Here is a 21,611-nt window from a genome sequence, read left to right on the forward strand (position 1 = left end):
CGAGGCAGCGCAAAAAAAAGACCCATTTGCAACTAATCTCCAGGGCTTCATGGATCGCCACAGGACAAAATCGAATGCCCAGCTGTTGGCCTTAGGAAAGCAAGTATCAAGCAATAAGCAATAGATCATGCACACAAATGATTAAATAACGGTTTGATTGATTTCGGTTAAAGAAATATTTTTAATCCTAAGGACGGCATTTTTCCTAATTTGCCAGACCACCAGTGCATTCACGGGCGCACATGCTAGTTTAGGAGGCAGGAAGTAAGAGGGATTTCAGGAGATCTCCTGCTTGTTCCCGGCAGATACAAAGCTGGAATGCTTTGTTTCCAGGAGCCTGTGAGGTCCTCTCCAAAACGACCCAGTTAACTACCCGAGTGGGGTGGGGGTGGGGGGTGGGGTGCGTGGAGGGACAGGCCTAGAGGGCAAGGTCAACTTGGAAGGATAGAAACTTATTGTTGTTTTTAAGGACACGACTTTTTGAGGCCAGCTTCCTGTTCATGGCTGGCAGGCCTGGATGAGGGGGCCTCCTGCCAGAATGTCACTAGGGTGAAGCACAGTCCCTGGTCTTCCCACTTTCACCATCGGGCTCACACCTGGGTGCTGGTGGAGAGGAGTGGAGGCAGCCCCCTCCCTGTGCTACTGGCCTGCACCGCCCTGGACCCTCTCAGGGCTGGGCTAGCAGTGGCCACAGGCAGAGACAGCCACCTTGGCTAGGGCCAGGCACCTAGCCAGTGCTTTCTGGGTGGGTGCTGCCCAATGATTGAAAGCTGATTTGTCGCATCTGTCTCTTCCTTGCCCCCAAACAGCCTACTCCCGAGGTCAGGAAAAGAGGGGCGTCCTTGGCGGCCTCCTCGTACACCCCAGGGTGACTGTCCGTGGGAACGGCTCATGCGTTAGGCAGGCTAGTGCGCTCTGTGTACATAGCAGAGGTCTCAGAGGAGCCCGTATTAATCCTGTGCATTTCGGCTACACTATTTTTAGAAAGCACTACCAAAGCTCATTTTCTCTCACATGCCTTTTCTAAAAAATCCTGCTGTGTAGATGGAGGAAACCGAGACTCTGAAAGATGAGCCAACTATGCCGACCCAGGCTTCCAAGGTGGCCCTCACACCTCCTGCCTGCCTGCCTTTCTGGGTGGCATACACCCAGGTGGGGAGAATGTTCAGGGTGCCCCAGTGGCCCAAAGGAAAACCAGGTGTGTCTACCCTCTGTGCACCGTTGGGGGTGCTCCTACTTGTAGTCCTGTGTGGGCAGGCCTGCCTCCTGCTAATCACAGGTGCGAATGCAGCTTTGAGTCAGTGAAAGTCTGTCCACCCCCCATCGCCACCCACCTCCACAGCCAGCCACTGAGCTCCTTGTTTCCCAAACACCCGCTGGCGCTGCACCCCAAACACAGCTGAAACCTGGGCGGGTGTCCTGTGCCTGAAGCCCCCTCATCTCCCCATGCTCCCTGAGCCCCCTGAGGAACAGGTGTTGACAGGAGGTCCCCTGGCTGCTTTCTGTGTCTGAGGCCACATGGGCCCCAAGACCAGATGGGTGCACCCTAAGTCCCCGGGAAAGGACCAGCCTGTAGTGGACTGAAGAGTTCCCCCGCCTCCCAAAAAAGTGCATGTTCACCTGTAACCTCAGACTGTGACCTTATTTGGAAGCAGTGTCTTCGCAGGGCTCACTAGTTAAAGCTCTTGAGAATACATTGTCCTGGGTCTATGATGGGCCCTGGGTTTTAGGATACCTCCATAAGAGAAAGAAAACACACATGAAGCAGAGAAGGCTCTGTGACGTGATGCAGCTGCAATCCAAAGGGTGCATGGTGCTCCTAGAAACTTGAAGAAGTGAGGAAGGATCCCCCCACCTCCACTCCTCTCCCCACCCCACCCCCCCAAGCCTTCAGAGAGAGCACAGCTCTGCCACCACCTGGATTGTAGACCTCTGGTCTCCAGAATTGTGAGAATACAATCCTCTGGCTCCAAGCCACACCACTGGGGCCACTTGTTTTGGCATCCCCCAGAGAAGGAAATACTGGGGGACATGTAGACTGGACCTGGGACCACAGATCTGGTCCCAGAGCCAGGATGCTTGAGGCCCTCTGCTTACCAGGGACTTCTCTTGGCTGTAAAACAGACAAACTTGCTGGCTACTCATAGCAACCCTATAGGTCCGGGTAGAATTGCCCCTGTTAGTTTCCGAAACTGTAAGTGTAATTGGATTCTCATGCCAAGTCAGTTTAAGGACCAAGTTGAAAATCAGCGTTCGGAGCAAGTCCAGTCTCATCTTGGTCTCACTAGACCTCCCTGCCTGAGGACCACAGTTAGGGCTCCCTTTTGTAGTGCCTACCCTGGGCCAGGCACTATGCATGTCTGCCCATAGCGATGCCATCTTTATAAGTCTATTCCCTCTTTGACTGCTGAGGTGTGTTTGCTGGCCCCTGGTAGGTGGTGGACCCAGGGTTTGAATTCATGTCCCACTTCAGAGCTTGCCCAGTGACCTGCTGCATCATGTCTTTCTGACATTCAAGACACATGCACGGCCATCAAGTGGGTCCCAACTCAGAGCAGTCCCCTGAGTTTCTGTCCCTTAAAGTCTTGACAGATGTAGACAGCCTCATCCTTCTGGTGATGATATACTCATGCCTCATTAAGAATGACAGCAGCTAATTATTGATAAAGGAGCCCTGGTGGAGTAGTGATGACAGGTTGGGCTGCTAACTTCAAGGTCAGCAGTCTGAAATGACCAGCCCCTCTACGGGAGAAAGACGAGGCTTTCTACTTGTCAAGAGTTACAGTCTTGGAAACACAATGGTGCAGTTCCACCCTATCCTTCAGGGAGGCCACGAGTCAGCAGGGACTCGATGGCAGTGAAGAGTCGTGATAAAGCAGTAAGAGAGTACTAGTGTTACCCTGCCCTTCCCTGGCTCCCCATGCTATGCCCACTATTCCTTCCCGACCTGCTCCGGCTCTCTGCGGCAGCCACATCGTATGGTCCCCCTTCCTTAGATGGCCCGCTGGACTCACACATCATGTGGAGTCTCTCTGGTAGCTTGTCCCTGCCCTTTTATAGATGGCAAACTCTTACTATCCTACATGGTCTGGGTGATATGCACTCCATGTAGAGCAGTCTCTAGTGTACACGCACTGCTTGCAGCATGCATGGTAGGACTGAGCGGCTGCCTTCTCCCAGCTGGAGTGGGAGCACCCCTGACGCAGGTCTGAATCTTCCTACTGTAGCCTCTAAGGGGAGACAGTCCCTGGAGAAGGACATCATGCTGGATAAAGTCAAGGGGGCAGCAGAACAGGGAAAGGCCCTCAAGAAGACAGATGGACAGCGTGGCTGCAACGGTGGATGGCCCAGGACAGGCAGTGTTTCGTTCTGATGTGCATATGGTCGCCATGGGGTGGAACCGACCCGATGGCCTCTAACAATACCAACAACAGCAGCAGCATGTTAGCATCTGGTTTCTTCTACAGCATGCCTGGCTCTGCAACTGTCCCAGAAAATATCTGAATGAGGGAACCGTGGAGAAGGCATGGAGAGTGTTGAGTAACACCGTCTCAGCAGGAAGGCCTGGGAATTCTTTTTTTTAAGTCAGAGACATGCAGAAGGAAGCCCTTAAAACTTTGACTTTTGAAAGCAAATATTTAGTTTCCCTCTTCTGTGTGCTTCTCAGTCGTCCTTGGTTCAATACGATGGTCAGTCCCTGTTTGAGCTTTACCAGGGGACTCCTGGACTTGTAAAAATGATTATTTTAGCTGCTTTTGACTTCTAAATATGTATTCTTTAAACGTTTGCCTTATTTTGAAACTTGGTTTCTGTTGAGGTCATGCATTTCCCCCTTTTCTGCCGAGGCCAGTGGGAATGGAGCGAGCGCTCATGGGCTGCACTTCCCATTAGGGCAAATGTCGCAGGAGGGAAGAGTCTCATTGTGTCGACGATGCTGCTTCTCAGGCTGCCTTCTCCCAAAGAGGGCCCACCTCAGGCGTTTCTAATAATTCTCCCATGCTTTTCTCCTCATAGGCTGGCCGTGGGCGACCCTCTCTGTGCTGGGATTCCTGTACTGCTACTCCCACGTGGGCATTGCCTGGGCCCAGACATACACCCAGGACTAACGCTGCGGGGCCCCAGGACAGCCTTCCCTGCCAATGTCCTCCACAAACGGTGCTTCACCCTGACCTCACACCCCAGGACGGTCTCCGAGAAACCAGTGTCTGATCCACTCCTCTGCTGCTCAGGTTATATCCCTCCAGGATTAAAGCCTGGGCTCTCCTAGAGACTGTCCAGCCACAGAAGCTTCTCGATACCTGGGCTTAGAAAGCATTTACCTCCCAGCCCATTGTGTCCCTGGTTTCTGGGCTGAGATTGTGCAGTCGAGTGTTGTGAACTCAGCCTTAATGGCCTCTGGGTTTGTTTCCCTTATCAAGAATTAAATACATCTCTTCATCAGGGCATGGCAATCCCAATTAGTGACAGACCTTTCCTCCACTGGACCATATTTCTGAAACCTTTCGGTAATATTTAAGGGCTTCCTTCCCCATGTCCTGCACTGCAGTCTAGAATCCATTCTAGGCTTTGAAGCTTCATGCTCCAGCTCCTTGGCAGGAAGGTGCTGAAGGCATAGCTGAGTCTTGTTGCCCAGTGACGGGCAGAGATGGGAAGCTGCCCAGTGGCATTCCAAGTCTTGTTATTTGAACCTCAGCGCAGGAAGCAAGCTCTGACTCCTTGGTTCCCGAGGCTGGCTGAGAAGTGTAAGTATGGCAGTTCTTTTACCTAATAGGTCATTGTTTCACCATAAAGAGGTAGAATTAAAACATGGATCAAACAAACATACAAATTCCAGGGAATAGTTTACATATCGAATGGTGCTACCAAGCAATTTACAAAAAGCATGGATTTGTGTGTGTCATTTTCTCAATTCTCCAAACAGTTGCCTTCCTATATACTCAGTGTTTTGTTTTTGTTTGTTTCAAATAAAATGGAGCCACTTATATCATGTACATAATTCACATATTGTATAAAATTCCTTCGAAGGGTTTTTTTTTTTTTAAGAAAATATTGAAAATCTAAACATATCTGTTAACCCTGGATTTTTTTCAATCTTCTAGAAAGATGCTGGACAGGTCACTAGTGGCCCCCAACTCACTCAAAATAGCTCACTGTCATTGAGTCAATTCCAACTCATAGTGACCCTACAGGACAGGGTAGAACGGACCCTGTGGGTTTCTGAGACTGTAACTCTTCACGGGAGTAGACAGCCTTGTCTTTCTCCCGAGGAGCAGCAGAAGGTTTTGTACTGCTGACCTGATGGTTGGTTAGCAGCCCAATGAGTAACCACTACACCATCAGGGTAACTTATCCCAGGCCCTCATCTTCCTGTTTGAACCTCTCACTTCTCCGCACTGCGAAATGATAGCACTTCCTCCTTCATGCATATGAACTAAGCTCTCAGAGTTATTTAGAAGAAAAGATCTTGAGGTCCCTGGGAAGATAGCCATTCCAGCTGAGGCCCATCTGACACATCACTTTCCACGGCCACACACCCTGTGCAGTCTCTCACATGATGCTGGGAAACAGACTAGACAAGCCTCAAGGTCCGTTCCAGCCCCAGGATTCTCTGATCCCAAACTGGTTCTGTGCAGAACCGCCAAGGCCAACCCCACAGAGGACAGTCAGACGTCTAAAGCACTGCTAAGCCCCGGTCATTTAGACTGATTCTTGGGGACCATGCAGGAAGACCTCCAAGCATTGTACTGTGCCCTGTGATCACTTTGCTGTGATCTTTGGGTATACTGAGGGCTAGAGCCTTAGAGAGAAGAGAGATCAATTATACAGAGAATTGTATAGTGGTCTGGCTATTGGGAGAACAGTGGCTGAGTCGGCAGGGTGAGAGGAGGTTTCCTTTAGAGAAATCAAGATGGCTCATTTTGCAGACTTTTAATAATAATATAGTGCTTCGACCAAGAAGGCACATTAACCAAAATGGGTGGGTGTTTTTGTCAGTGTTCACTGTATAGGCGCCCCTCAGTGTGGTCATCGCAAGAAGCCATTGCATCAGCTTGTGGCAGTACATTTCCAGAAAGCCTCTCGGCCTACCTTCCCCAAATTACCCTCTTTTCTGCATAAAGGCAACCAGCTCGAAATCCAAAATGTGCCATGGCTTGGCTCTATCTCACCCCTTCTTTAGAACATTCAACTTGAAGGCTGTCTAACGGACATGATGTTGGGGCTTCACGGGGATACAGTTTTGACATTAAACTCTCAGGGGATTATGCACTGGGCTGCTAACTACAAGGTCAGCAGGCTCAAAACCACCTGTCGCTCCTCACGAGAAAGATGAGACGTTCTACTTCTGTAAAGAGTGACAATCCTTGGAGACCCATAGGGGCAGCTCTACTCTGTCCTGTAGGGTTGCTATGAGTTGGAATTGACGCGATGGCCATGAATTTATTTGTTGTTGTTGTTTTCAAACGAACATGAGTTATTTGAGAGTTTAAACAAGACCGCCCTTAGATTAGTGTTATGACACCTTCCTTTCTGCAATGTAATTACATCAGGAGGGGTGAGGAGAGCCTCATTAAAAATGCTATATTCATTCCTGGCCCAATGAGGGTAAGCAGATGCCTGAATTTGGCTTATGGATCACTGATTCCTCAGCCTTGAATTAGGTTAGACCATCTCAAAAAAGGGATGAGGTATTTAAAAATGGGTATTAAATATACCCCAAATCAAACTCACTGCCATCAAGCCAATTCCAACTCAACAGGGACGCCATCTAGGGCTTCTGAGATGGTAAATTATGACCAAAACAGACTTCTCTTGTTCTCAAGTAGCAGCGGGTGGTTTCAGTTGCGGAGTGTGTCCTCCTTAGCAGCCCAAAGCCTACCCCAACACATCCCCTGGGCACGTTGGGTATTGAGTGTTAAATACTCAATAGGAATTGGGGGTGGAATTCTTGTTTGTGGACTCTTGTTCCGAGCAAGAAGCAATGCCTGTTAAAATATCCACAGGACCGAGGCAGCGCTGCTGTATGGGACTGCTGGTCTAGAGGCAAGCATTCCTCTGTCTTGATACCTTTGGGGCCCATTGGTGACCTGTAGCATAGGCCAGGCCTCACAATGCCATTCAGTTATGCTTTTCCCAAACTATATTGTAACCACTGGTAAGAACTAACATGTTTCCTACCCATTTCCACACAGATGGTTCAGATTTTAACCATTTTTATTCTCCAGGAAAGATCAGCTGGACATATACGTGAGCATACTTATATGTCGTCCCGTGCTTTTCTAGTGATGCCGGGTTTTGAAGGCATCTCGCTGCCCTCCAAGGTTCTCTGACAGCCTGTGAAGTTTTGCCCAAGGCAGGTCTGCTGAAGGCCAGGGAAGCAATGTCATTTTGAGGACTGCAGTGCACCTGGCCTAACCCATTCTATTTTCAGGCACCCCATCTGCCCATGGAAGAAGAAGCGATGCCTTTGAATTATGGTAACAAATATTGAATATACCATGGATTTCAAGAGAGGGGAGAAATCTGCTTGGGAAGAAGTACAGCTAGAATTCTCAGAAGGGAGGGTCGGAAGACTTTATCTCATAGACGTTGGGTGTTATTAGGAAGGACCAGGCCCTGGAGAAGAAGATCATATGTGGAAAAGCCGAGGGTCAGCAGAAAAGAGGAGGCTCCACTGTGAGCTGGATGGACGCAGTGGTTGCAACAGTGGGCGCAATCAGAGCAATAGTTCGGGGGATGGCAGTGTCCCATGCTGTTGTCCGTGAGGTGGCTGTGAGCCGGCACTGGCTCAACGGCACCCAACAGAAACGTGACCAAGCGCCCGCACATTGATCCTCTCCCTATCGGTGACATAAAATCCTGGCTTCTCTGGAATCGTACTGCTAGCCATAGCAGAGCTTTCCATAATGCAAAGCTCTGCGGGGCAGGCCAGGGGAGTGGGGTTGGAATCTGGTGGTGGCAGAACAGTGTGATAACCACACTTCATGACACTAAATTGCGCCTGTGACGACTGTCGACATGGCAAATGTCAACATGTTTACCAACACAAAACCAAAGCTAGCGATTCCTAAGTGCCGGGAAAGGCATCAGACGCTCCATCCTTCTGTCGTCTTAGGTCAGAACACCCAAGGAAGGAAAAGCCAAAGCAAGGATCATGTATAAAATAGTTTATTACCATAATAAATAAAATTAAACTTTTTTTCTTCCTTTTTACAAAGATCATTTGTGCTTGTTTAAAAAAATGTTGAGGCAATATCGTCCACGAGGGGCCTCCATGTCCCTCCCCGTGACATTCCCAAGCCACAGCCAGCCAGGGGGCGCCAGGCGGCAGCCTCAGCTGACCATACCAATAGTATCACCTCGTTTGCACGTCTGCTTCTTCATGCTCATCTGGACAAAGTGACAGATGCAAAGGAAAACGAAGAACCCAGTAAAGAATTTGGCAGGCCTCAATGGAAAGAGCGTCAGTAGAAGGAGAAGCCCCAGAAGGACCAACCGTGCATAAGCAGAAGTGTCCTTGCCGCGATAGCTAGGCTCGCGTGTGGATCACCACCAACGGATGCACAAACACAGCGTCTGAATAGTAAGAGAATACATTCATTAGAGGTGTGGCGTCTTAACATTAAAAAAACAAAACTCAGTTCGTCTCCTGATGACAAGATCGACGAACTTCTCATTGAACAAAGGGTGGATCCGTCAGATGACTCGTCGTGGGTCACAGATTGAGAAAGAAACCAGGGTCCTCAGAAAAGAGTTTGATGGCAGGCAGGGCAGGCGCCCACCAGGTCCCAGAGGTTCCAGAATAAGTCTGCTTGCATGAGAATGAAGTTTCATCTGAAATGCGCGTAAGTGGCAAGTAGATTCACATTCCATGGAACTGTGGAAGGGGCAGAAGGAAGAGTGGTCAGGGCGGACACCGTCCGTGAGCAGAGGGGTGCTTGCTGGGATGGGTGCTGTTGGAGCTGAGGGGACGAGGAAGGTTTCTTCCAACTGGATGGCACAGGAGCTGGTGAAGTTCATTTTCATTCAAGCGAGGAAGAAGGCAGTGTGTGGAGCAATAGAAATGACTTACTGACAGCAGACAGGCTGTCTGGGGAGACAGAAGGCCCCCTCTTGGAGCAACACAGGGAGGAGGGAGGAGAGAGGACGGGGTGTTGGCAGTTCCATCACAGTTGGAGTTCCATCCAAAGGGTCTTAAGGCTCAATGTCTTTATTGCAGATCATGGTACAATAAGATCGAAAGCACATCAGCTACTTGTCTCCCCCCCGGGGCTCCTGACCTTGCCCAGAGTGGGTGCGCAGAGAGAAACGGTGGTCAGTGCAACAGTGGAGAGAGGAGGAGCTGCCTGTACCTGGCATTTCGAAAGAAGCCCCCTTGCAGACTTGGACAAACAACCTGAGCATGGACTCCGTATCTTCACTGTCCACCCAAGGATTCTCGAGGGCAGCTTGGTGGGTGAGTGGGAGTGTATCATTACCCAATGCTTGTCTTAGTGCTGAAAGAGGAGGAGTCTGGGAAAGGGCCCCGATGTTTGACTGACAACAACATCTAGGACCTAAGAGGCTGAGGGTAAAACAGGTCCCGGTGGGCAACAAGACGAAATCAAAGCAATATCCATTACTTCTAAAAGTGCTTGGGCACGTGTTACTGTAGCATCCGGATTTGTAAAGTCACTGGTTGCCTGCACTGGGACTCATTGCCCTTCAGCCTTGGTGGAGGTCAAGAATATAAAGAGAGTGGGCAAAAATAGGACAAAATGGTGCCTTAGACCCAGGCTTCTCAACCCGGGCTGCGTCCCTTCCTTTGGCGATCACAGGATGCCCAGTGAAGGAGCCCTGTGTGGGTGCATGGGATGGCAGCAGGCATTGGTGAGCCAGTACTCTCGACTAAGATCACACCTACCATCCCATTGACCATCTTACACCCTCCGTCTTCACTCACACCCACCACATTATTGAGAGCAACTGGGGGGTTGGGATGAGGGGCATGGTGAGGGCAGGACATGTTGAACAAGCATCCAAATCCTAGGAGCAGGCTCTCCCTATTCCAAAGCTGCCTTTCTGGGAAATGGAGCTTCCCAACAAAGCATGCCCACAGGAAAGAATTTAGAATACAATAACTGGGCAAGGATGCAGCATATTAGATATACCCATCTCCAGAAGTAAGTGTGTGTGTGTGTGTGTGTAGATCTCTTTAGAGCAATCATCTCTCCGTATATTTTTTCTAAAGTCTAAATGTTCATTCCAATACCGAGTGACTTTTCAGTTACTTGCTCTCACCACCTGTCAGTTTGCCATGCTGGGGTGGCTTTCATGTTGCCGCGATGCTGGCAGCTATGTCTCCATTGTTTGAAATGTCAGCAGGGTCACCATGGTGATGAGCTTTCTGTGGAACTTGCAGATTAAGATAAACACACTATTTCCCCAAACTAGCAACTGAAACCCCGATGGATCTTAGCAGACTTGTGTCCAGTGGAGCACTGCAAGATGACACCCTAGTGGCCACACCTATGGACCTCGATCCTGATGGTGGGGCTGGGCAGCACTGTGCCCTGCCATCTGTGGAGTCACAAACAACTCTGTCCATGCACCAACTGGTGCTTGCTTGATACTGGACAGTTCAGAGCACTGGCACCCACACAGGGATGCCATGAGGGCCTGCCACTTCATTCTCCTGTCCCAACCCCTGTAGGAGGTCTAGCCATGGTCCCTCTATCCTTTCTAGGCTTCTCTTGAAACCCTACTGACTTCAGTCAGAGACAGGCTGTGTTAATAATAATGCCAAGCATGAATTCCATGCATCCTCTAGTGACCCCATGCTATGGACGAACTGCTTGTTTCTGAGGTTTTGTGTGTGTGTATGTTAATAAAGCAACTCTGGGCTCATGACCCTTCCTGCCAATGCCCCACACCCTGAGGATCTTCACGGAAACCCTGGGGAGGAAGAGAAATGAGTAGGTGAGGTCAACGGCAGGGAGGGGGCACTGAACAGAGAGCCCCAGGACCACAAGGGCACCTGAGGATTCCCGGCTCGATGGGTGTGTGGGAGACACCCACAGCACCTGCTCTCTGGCCTCCGTCATTGGGGACATGAAGTGGAGAGGACTCTCTCCTCTTTGCCCCTCCATGCCCACCTTGTCCCAGACTTGGTACAAATGACTGCTGTAGGAAAATATATGGTGAGGTCAGAAGGGTCTTGACGGAGATGCCCAGCATGGTATGTACATGAGAGGCCCTCAGGTGCTCTGAGCTTTTATAAATACCATGGTAGTTAAAAAAAATTCTACAAACGAAGGAAAATAACCCTTTGGACAGCTTGCCCCTCCTCCAAAATTGTGCAAGACAGTTCAGCTGTAGTTGCTTGCTGGGGGGTGGCAAGTGTCTTCTTCCAGAGAGGAGGGTGGGCGGAAGGAGGAGGCAGGAATGCCCAGTGAGTGGTCCCACTGGAAAGGAGTTGGTGGTGGAGAGTGGAGGTGTCTAGGGCAGACTGGTAGGCTTCTGCCTGTACGAAGTGGTTTCCTCGGGTGACAGGCCCCTCAGCTCGCTCCAAACATGTCCCTCTCTGACCCTGGGGACTGGGGTCGGGAGAGTTCAAACAGCTCCTGTGGCGACTGGGAGGACCTCCTCGAGGCCAGGATCCTGAGGATCTCAGCGAGCTGCTTCTCCACGTTGGTCATCTGGGTGCTCAGGGCCTGGATGTCCTCCTTCAGCTCGTGCTTCACCTCCAGCACCATGGCCTGCAGCGTCTGCTCGGGGATGGGGTAGAACGAATGCTTGACCTCGGCCAAGCTGGGGCTCCGGTCCTGGGGGCTGCGGGCCTCGCCGGCGTTGTCCAGCCGCAAGTCGCTCTTGGTGATGCCGCTGTCGCAGGAGTCCGTCTTCTTCAGCGTGGCCTCCCCTGACACCTTTGTCCTCTCGGGGAGCGTCTCCATGGACTCGGCCTTGGAGACCTTGTTCCAGTCCTCCCCCTTGCCACACGAATCTTTGAAGCGGGCCCACCCTTTGCGCCTGGCACAGTCGCCCCCTCCCGCCTTGGGGCCCAGGCACTCAGAGCCCGGCGCGTGCAGCTTGGCATGATCAGGTGCCGCTGCAGAGACGGGGCCCGGCTGGAGGGCCACGGGCGTGGCGGGGCTCTCCCGGACCGTGACGACGCTGGCCTTCACGATGCTGTGATGGACGGAGGCCTGTTCTGCCAGGACGTTGCCCTTCTCCACATCCGGGTCCTCCGGGTCCCGCCCCCCTCTTTCCGCAGCTAACCTGGCCTCCTTCTGCTGTCGGAAGCGCTGGAAGAGACGCCGCACAGGATGGTCGGGGGGCAGGATCAGGGGGGCCTCGTTCTTGCGTTTCCTCCGCTCTTCCTCCTCCCGCTTCACGTCGCTGATCTTCCGGAACACGATCTGAAACGACATCCAGGACACACACCCGTTAAGCCCGGGGAACAGCGGCTCCAGCCACAGAGCTCTCCAAGGAGCTGAAGCCCCCGTGGGCTGTGCTCAGGCCTGCAAGACCTCCTGGGCCCCGAGCAGCGGTGGACACCACGGACTTTTTCCCCCCAGCTTTTCCAACAGCCAGGAATCGGTGATCACCATCTCCTTCAAGAGAAGTAAGCCTGGAACCAGGAGCCAGTGACTCCACGTGGAATCCTCCCCAGAGACGGCCCTGGCCTCTCACCCATCCCTGGCTGAAGTTTGGCATCACCTGGGGAGCTTTGCAAAAAAAAAAAAAATCATTCTTCTGACTGTAGTATAAACCGGAGTGCATTTGGGTCTCCAGAGGGCCAGGCTGGGCATCTGTCATTCCAAAAGCTCCCCAGGAGATCCTGGCACCTTGGTAGCACAGTGGACTGTGTGTTGGGCCGCTTACCAGAAGACCAGCAGCCCCAAGGGAGAAGAGGAGCATGGTGTTTTGAATTTCAGCTGATTCTGAGGTGGGTGAGAGGAAGTACTTCTGGTGTACCTTGTAAGTCATAGGCCAAGGCGATAGCACTCAGTGAACAGGCCCCTCCCAGGTAGGGCTACAGGCAAAGCTTCCAGTGCCTTCCCCAGACCTGAACCCGAAGTGAGTGTGGTCGCTAAGTCTCCCACGAAAGCTCTCCTGGTCCTTGGGGAGCTCACAGTAGAGGAACGTGCATGCACACTTGTCCTAGTAATGATAACTATTGGGTCATGCAAAGAACCCTTTCGTGTTAATTCCTGTCACCCCGCTGTTAGAGAAGAGGCAATCAAGGCTCGGGGGCTCAGTGCCACATAATGGAGCCATTGACCAGCATAAAGCCAATGGGCACGTAGTGACAAAAGCAATAAATCCTGCAGAGCACAGTGTAAGTCACATATTAGAGGGCTTTCCTCTGGGCCAAGGTCTGATTATTCTACCCACGTCACACAGGGAAGCTATACCTTGGGGCATGTTTCCACCCCTTCCATATCTGAACTTGTGGGGAGCAGCAGGCAGTATCTCTTGTCTTTTTTATGTGAGTCCCTGGATCAGGGACCAAAAGTATGGACAGAAGAGAAGCTCATGAACCAATGAATGGCGATGGTTGAGCAACACAATAAACATAATGTCACTTAACTGTGATGGTGCTGCTGGGTAAGCATTGGACTGCTAACTCCAAGGCTGGCAGTTCAAATCCACCAGCTACTCTTATGGAGAAAGATGAAGCTGTCTGCTCTTGTAAAGATTTGCAGCTCAGAGCCCTGGTGGCATTGATCTGCTGACCACAAATCAGGAGTCCGCAACTACCACCTGCGTGGGGTGGTGCTCCCTGGCTTGCCAAATCTTCTGCCCCCTCCTTTGAGAATTGGGGAAGAAAACCAGCCACCTCCTGACACAGCCAAGGTGATGTGATTGGGCTCCTGGGTGGATCTGTGATCTAGGGCTTTGGGTTCTGATATCTGTTGCTTTTTTTTTTTCTTTTGAGAAGTTAGTCATGGAAGCTTTGTCTTTGAGGACCACCACGGTCTGAAGGAGATGAGGCAGGGCCAACCAGGGTCTCATCCTCTTGTGCCTGGGGCCCCCTGACAACAACAATGCGGAGACAGACACATAGAGCTATGCGACCTCGAGCAGGTCTCAAGAATAACTTGACAAGATGGATGGATTGTGATAAGAGTTGTACGAGCCCCCAATAAATGAACCTGGATGGGGAATGGGAAGACGGTGCTCCTCTGGGTCCAGCAGGGCTGAGCAAGAGCCTCTCACCCATTCCCTTGCTGGCAGAAGGCTGTCTCCCCCACTTCCTCCCGATCAACACTGCCCCACTCCCTCCTTCTATTTATTGGGCTTAGTTGTAAGGTTTCCTGTAGGGAAAGGGTTCTGTTTTGCAAGGAGTTAGATGAGATCATCCCTTAAGGATGTTCTGGAATGTTCCGCTCTTTCAGAACAAACAATGAATGGTTTTAATAAGCCACTACTCTGCTTGCACCGTGCTTCCCAGCATGTTGTACATCCTCAAGTGCATCCTCTCCCGTCATCCACGATTCCCCTGAGGTGCACAGCACCTCCATCCAAATCTGTGTGCTGAGCCACCTGAAGCTTAGCAAGCAGACAGGGCTAGTTAGAAACACATCTGCCAGCGCTCTGGCTTGGGCACCACTTCTTGTCACATCAGGGACTCTTACAAGCCACACAGTCTGTCTGGACAGGGTGGCCCAGCAACCTCCTAATCACCCCCAGGACAGGTCCAGCACTGGGAACAGACCACTCCCCAGAAGCCAGAGGTGGGGCATGCACTTTCCTTTGTCTGAGGCATTGGGCTAGGAGGTCAGGGGGAATGCTGGGAAGCACGAGACAGTGTCACTTGGGGGAGGACCACTGTTCCCTGCTCCTCTAGCTCAGCTTCCTTCAGAGGCAGCACCAAGCAGTGGCCCTGAGTCTGCTGTGGGGAGGTGCCCCTTCAAGTCAGTTCTGACCCACGGTGACCCTGTGCCATTCTCACAATAGCTCTTATGTTTCAGCCCATTGGTGCCAATCCGTCTTGTCGAAAGGCCCCAAGTGTGAGAGGCCTTTAATAAAGTCGTGTGGAGCTGAACCCAATTGCCACCGTTGGCTCCTCAAGAGGCAGGGCTTTCTGTGACTTTCCACTCTGTTTGGAAACCCAATTCCTCTAGCATCTGACCTGAGTCAGGACAACCCACCACCTCTTTCAGGCAAACCAGGAGAGTGGGAACCAGAGGTCACTCACTCGGGGCCCTGAGTAAGAGGGCCCTGATGCAGATGTGGGAGCTAGGCAGGCCTGGGGGTAATCTGACTTTGCAGTCCTGATAGCACAGAGGACGCTGAAGGGCAGTCCAGAGGAAGCAGTGACTTAAGGGAGTTTATACATATGAAACTGAGTCAGCTATGGCTGAGTCAGTACCGACTCTCGATGACCCCAAGTGAGTCAGAATAGAACTGTGCTCTGTAGTGTTTTAGGAAGCAGATCATCATGCCTTTCTTTCAAGGCACCTTTGGGCAGACTCAAACCGCCAACATTAGCAGCCAAGTGCCCGAACCATTTGTACCACCCATTGACTCCAAAAAAAGATATAACTAGGGTCAATTCTTCAGACCCTGTTTTGGGTATGTTATCAGTAGACCAGATCCTGGAGGACATTATGTTTCATAAAGTAGCGGGGTAGTGAAAAAGTGGCAGGCTCTCCCTTGATTGGCATAGTGGCTAAAACAATGGGCTCACACACAAGAACAATCATGAAGACCACGGGGTGCTTCATTCTGTTGTATACAGGGCTGCTATGAGTCGGTCCAAAGGGACTTAATGACATGTAACAACAACCACATGTCAATTCCTAGTTGCTTGAATAAGTGAGTAGGGACTGAGATGTGAATAATGAAAACACAGATAAACTAAAGAGGGGTGTGGTCATTACATAATTTCGTATCGACTTGATCAATAAATGTAGGGGTGGAGTTTAGCCTGTCAATCAGGTTACAGCCTGGCAATGCCTCCTTGTGCGTGTGGCCTTCTCGGGGATTCTGGGAACTTCCTCTCTTTCTCCCTGGAGGTGGGCCACATTCTCTGCTTCACCTCCCTGTTGACCAGCTGTGTGGAGCTACACAAGGAGAGCCAGAGGAACCACATGGAGACCTACACCTGCGCTGAGATGCTTCCACTGCCATTGGATCCACAAGACTTTGTACCCACTGGTATCTGATCTTTCTGTATTCAGCATCATGGCATGCGACTGTGTGAGTTTTAAGAAGGATTTATGGGCTTGATGGGGGCTGGGCTGTTTTCTTACTATACAATTACTCATACACATATGAGCGTTTCTGGATTCGTTTCTCTATCAACCCAGGGTTCATTTTGGTTTTCACTGGACTCAGACACACATCTCTAATCAGAAACAGGCAGAGAGCAGTAAAAAGAAGCACCAGTCAGCCTGAAGTGGTCCCAGTTCTCCCACTGACCAGCCGCTGTGCCCTTGGGCAAGCCACGTCCTTTCCTGGCTGGCCTGAATCCATGGTTCTCACAGCAAGCTGCACGTTAGATGCCCCAGGAAGGTTTGTTAGACACCTAGATTCCTGGGCCCCACCTAGGATCTCCTGAGTTCAGGCTCACCGCTGCTGCAGGATCAGAAAATGGCCTTGGCAATGAGCTCCCCAGGGAATCTGGAGGCAGGCAGCTTGGCTCTGCTCTGCTAACCATGGTCCTGAGAGCCCAGGTCTTGTGAGGCCACTCAGCTGTTCTGTGTGTGTGTACACATGCTCATATGTAAGTGTGCCACCGCCACACAGTCCCCTCCCTCAGGTTCTGAGCCCACGTGTTGAGCCTGCCTTGACCATCCTGTGCACTACCCGGGACAGGATGCAGAGCAGCCACCCAACCCCTGCTGCCCGAGAGATGACTGAGAGGGAACTGGCCAGCCGTGCAATTGGCCATGACTCCTTACCCACGCACAAAGGAACACAATGTGGCCTGGTCCTGCATCACCCCACTATGGGTTGCAGAGGGGACCACTGCCATTGGCAGATTGTCAGAAGACCTTTCTTCCTGGTCTGTCTTAGTCTAGAAGCTCTGCCCAAAGCTCTTGCATTTAATATCAACACGCAGGTCTTCACTGTCTGGGAATCGAACCCTGGTCTCACATGCAAGATGAGAAGTCTACCATGGACCCTGCTCCCCTTATTCCACTTCAAAAAACAAAAGCAAAACTCACTGCCACAGAGTGGCTTCTGACTCTCAGCAGCCCTCTAGGACAGGGTGGAACTGCCCCTGTGAGTCTCTAAGATGGTAATGCTTGAAAGGAGTGACTGGTGGTTTCGAACTGATGACCTTGTGATTAGTAGCCCAATGAGTAACCACAACACCACACCACTAGGGCTCCTTCTCTTTCTCCCTAGAATTGAAACAAACAAAAAAATAAACTGGTTCACTGTCTAGAGGGAGGGGATAAACATTTCATGAGCACCAACTGCATGCAGAGCACTCGGTGAGACATGCCTATGGCACCGTTGAGGTTGGGGCACCAGCCTTTCCCCAAGATCAGAGGCCCTGGGCTCTGGCTTTTGGAGCAGTGGCAGCTAGGCAGACAGCCTGGCCCAGTTGTCTTCCTCCTAGTTCCCTCTCACCCCCCACCTCCCACCCCCAGTTGCCCTGACTGCTGGCCTTATGAGCGTGTAAGTAAAAGATGAAGATTCACACACGGAGCCTGGAGAACAAACTGCAGATGGATGGAGAATGGTAAGGGCCGGCGTTGGTTTTAAAAATGCTGTTCTTTAGCTGCCCCATCATGGTGTCCAAAGCTGAACTTGTTCTCTCAACTGCATTAGGAGTTGGGAACTTTCCAGAGCCTTTTCCAGAGCCTGTGAGGCCCTGCAGGGCTGGAGGGGACTCCCAGGGGGCCAGAAGCCAGTTCTGGTCAGTACTCATTCACTCACCGAGCTAAGACTCTGTGGGGCCAGTGCCTGAGGCACCACCCTCCAAGGGTCCCCAGGCTTATCAGAGAGACAGATGGGTAGCCCCTCCATCCCAAAGTGCTAATGGGTCTAAAAGGGGGATAGAGAGAGGGGGGAGTTCATGGAGTCAAACTCAGGGTCCTGTCCTCCAATCTGACTTCCCTCATGGTAAAAGTGGACGACAACTGATTCTACAGATCCACTCTGAGGATTCAAGAGGGTCACTGTCGTACATTCTCACACGTAATCTGTGTGTGTGTGATCCTGGTGATGATCCCAGAAGGCTGAGAGAAGGGGACTGTAACAGGGCCAGCACACGTGCAGACACAAATAGAGATGGTCTGCAGGGTCTTTGTGGACACAGGCCTGGTGGCACGGGTTGGCCCTGCGGGGAAAACCAGCCATGTTCCTGGTGCCACATGAAATGTTCCATGTGCTTTTCCTCCTGCCATTTCATAACGACCCCAGGAGGTGGGCACAGGTCTTATGATGGCCCTCCAAGTGCAGGAGCCTTGGTGGCATGAGAGTAAAGGATTCACCCACAGCTGGCCTCTATGAGCAGGGGACGGCAGTGTGCTTCTGTAATGAGCACCGCCTTAGGCACCCTATAGGTGTGTCTGCTTGGCCCTACAAGTCAGAAGCAAATTCATGGTAGTGGGTTTACAAATGAAGAAAAGGAGGCATAGTGAGGGTAAAAGACTCCCCACAGCACATAGCTAGGGGGAGCGGTGAAGCACACCCAGGGCATCTACATCCCTGCCCATGCCCATGCTTTATGCCATGCTGCTTGGGAAACGCCTTGGGTTTTAGAGAACAGGATCATCATCTCTCAATGTGTGTCAGGGTCCTCTCTTTCTCCCTGCCACCCTCCCTTCTCATTACCATCAGTGAAGCCCTCGGAGCCTGACCGAAAGGAGAAGGCAATCCAAGAAGTAGGAGGGGCTCCCCACACCCTGAAGGAGGAGCTGAAGTCATGTCGCTATGTTAGGCTATGCTGGGCTCTCTCAGGCTCCTCAGTTGGTCAGGAGGATGAAGGACTTAGCATGAAATCTAAGACTGATTGGCAAGTCAAGAAAAGGGGCCTGTGCACCACGTGGGACTGAGGGTGCTGCTTCTTGCAAATTCTTGTCTCCCTAGAGTATCCCAGCAACTGGCTGCCTCAGGGCATGGGGAAGGAGGAACAGGAGTGCACCAAGGTCACGGTGGACTCAATCCATGGAAAACCGACAGGCCAAGGACATTCTGCCGAGGTGACCAGCCCACTGACCGCCAGGCCACTGGGATTTCTCATCCCATTTGACATCTCTGTTTCCATCTGTGTTTATCGAGAGAAAGGCCTTGCCAAACTCCAGTGGCATCCCACCAAGATGAGAACCACCGCTCCTTCCTGTAAGAGTTCACTGTGGGAGTGGTGGTGCTGAGAGTGGATGAACTACCCGGTCTTTTTTGACACCACTCCCACAGTTTGTTATGGTTGTCAACTGCTGCCATGCCGGCTGGACTCACGGAAACCATAGGACAGCAGCACAACCTGCTGCCAAACCCTGCATCATCCTCATGGAAAGTTCCTGGCTGGACCCGTGTGATGTGTAAGGCTTTCATTTGGCAGCTTTTTGGAAGATGAACACCAGCCCTTTCTTCCTAGTCTGTCTAAGTCTGGAAGCTCCACTGAAACCCATTTAGCATGATAGCAACATGCCAGCCTCTCCGGAGAGATGGGTCGTGGCTGGCTGCACTTGAAGCTTCTTTGCCAGGAATTGAACCTGTGTCTCACATATGGAAGTAGGGTCAGAATTTTACTACTGAACCACCCCTGCCTATGTCCTGAGGAAAACTGGAATCCCTGAAGGATGAGGGTCTTTCTCTCTCAAGGTCACTAGTGAAGGAGATATGTTGCTGGTCGGTGCTCAGGGAAGAGACAACATGGTGGTTCAGGGAGAGGTTGGTGCCTGGCATTTTACTAGGACCATACTTACCTCTTGGGGCTTTGCTCACCCTTGGTTTCCTTTACTGCCTCTCCCTGCCCCCACCAAAGCCCTGCCTTCCACTCTCTGTCCTCTACCCAGCCATTGTCCAGGGGCCCTTCTGCCTCAGTGCTCATGCTCTAGGCAGCTGAGGGCCAGCAGAGGCCAGGGGAGACCCCAAAGCAAAAGCCCACCTTGTGTGTGCTGCCTGCAGACACCGGGAGATGACTTGCTTTTCTAAGCCTCAGTTGTCTCAATTACAGGATAGCTACTTTCAGCCTAAAGGCCTGCATAGGCAGGACTGGAAAATAACCGATGCTTGTCAATGGCAGTGCTGGTGAAGGCATTGGAAGCTCCATACACTGCCAAAGGAACAAGCAAGTCTGTCATCCAAGAACTATGGCGAAAGCGCTCCTGAGGGGCAAGGATGGCGAGATTTTGTCTTGCATATTTTGGACATGGACTGCCACGATGCCTACAATAATGGGCTTAAACATAAGAACAATTGTGAGGGTGGTGCAGGATTGTGTGGTGTTTCCTTCTGTTGTGCCTAGGATTGCTATGGGTCAGCACAGACTCAATGGCACCCACCACCACCACCAACACAACCACACAACCACAACTTCAAGCCTCTCTGGGGGTGATGAGAGGTCATTTGAAAGAAGACCCTGCCTTCACATTGATCAAGTAACGTTGCTCTTTCTGTCTCCAGCTCTGAGCCTGGAAATCTCCAAGCTGAGCATGGCTACCTCAACCTATCCTAGACCAGCGGTTCTCAACCTTCTTAATGCTGTGACCCTTTAATACAGGTCCTCATGTTGTGGTGACTCCCCCCCAACCATAAGATTATTTTTGGTGCTACTTCATCACTGTAATTTTGCTACTGGTATGAATTGGGCAACCCCTGTGAAAGGGGCGTTCAACTCCCAAAGAGGTCACGACCCAGAGGTTGAGAACCGCTGTGCTAGCCCCTCCATTCTTCTGCCCAGAGCAGTCTCTCCTCCCACCAGTCTTCTCAGTCTGAGTGCTGTCCCCAGTCAGGCCAGGAGAAACCAGCCACACGTGGAGCTGCTGACCTCCCTCCTCCCTGGCTAGGGAGGACGCTCACTCAACTCACTGCCATCGATTGAGTTGATGGCAACTCATAGTAACCGTATTCCTGGGAAGACTCTAATTGGTGCTAACTGCTAACCTAAAAGTTGGAAACAACCCAGTGTTACCACGGAAGTGAAGTCCTGGTGACCTATCCATGTCAACTCATAGCAACCCATGTGATGAACCAACACACACGATTTCCTAGGTTGAGATCTTTGCAGGGGCAATTGCCAGATTGGTTTTTCCTATAGAGTGCCTGGTGGGTTTGAACTGCTGACCTACTGGTTAGCAGCTGAGCACTTCACCATTGTGCCACCAGGGGTCCTTGCAGGAAGATCACAGCCCAGGAAAGTCTACAGAGAACATTTACTCTGCACCCCTGGGGCTGCCAGGAGTTGGAATCAACTCACCAGCAATCATCCATAACGGCCCTTCGAGGGAAACGCCCGTCAGGTTTTTCTGAAACTCTCTTGTCTCCTTATTCTACAGAAGAACTTATAAGAATGTGAAAGGTCACCAAAAGCTGATGGGGCCCGGCTATCAAAAAGCATAGCGTCTGGGGTCTTAAAGACTTGAAGGTAATCAAGCGGCCATCCAGCTCAGAAGCAACAAAGCCCACATGGAAGAAGCACACCAGCCTATGCAACCACGAGGTGT

At 51.4% G+C, this 21,611-nt stretch overlaps 2 protein-coding genes across 2 annotated transcripts in view; one reads left to right on the forward strand and one right to left on the reverse strand.

Annotated features, from left to right (window-relative positions):
* The window catches only part of HHAT (hedgehog acyltransferase), a 417,968-nt gene extending 412,968 nt beyond the window's left edge, over positions 1–5,000 (forward strand). Inside the window, exon 12 of the mRNA XM_004700138.2 lies at positions 4,015–5,000. Within this exon, the coding sequence (XP_004700195.1) occupies positions 4,015–4,106 (92 nt within the window). The 3' untranslated portion in view covers positions 4,107–5,000. The remainder of the gene's footprint in view (positions 1–4,014) is intronic.
* A 5,178-nt stretch (positions 5,001–10,178) lies between these two features.
* Positions 10,179–21,611, reverse strand: part of KCNH1 (potassium voltage-gated channel subfamily H member 1) — a 455,486-nt gene continuing 444,053 nt past the window's right edge. Inside the window, exon 11 of the mRNA XM_004699864.3 lies at positions 10,179–12,395. Coding sequence (XP_004699921.2) covers positions 11,535–12,395 — 861 coding nt within the window. The 3' untranslated portion in view covers positions 10,179–11,534. The remainder of the gene's footprint in view (positions 12,396–21,611) is intronic.

Source organism: Echinops telfairi, unplaced genomic scaffold (assembly GCF_000313985.2).
Source record: "Echinops telfairi isolate 266 unplaced genomic scaffold, ASM31398v2 ScPeMD7_7424;HRSCAF=8462, whole genome shotgun sequence".
Lineage (NCBI taxonomy): Eukaryota > Metazoa > Chordata > Mammalia > Afrosoricida > Tenrecidae > Echinops > Echinops telfairi.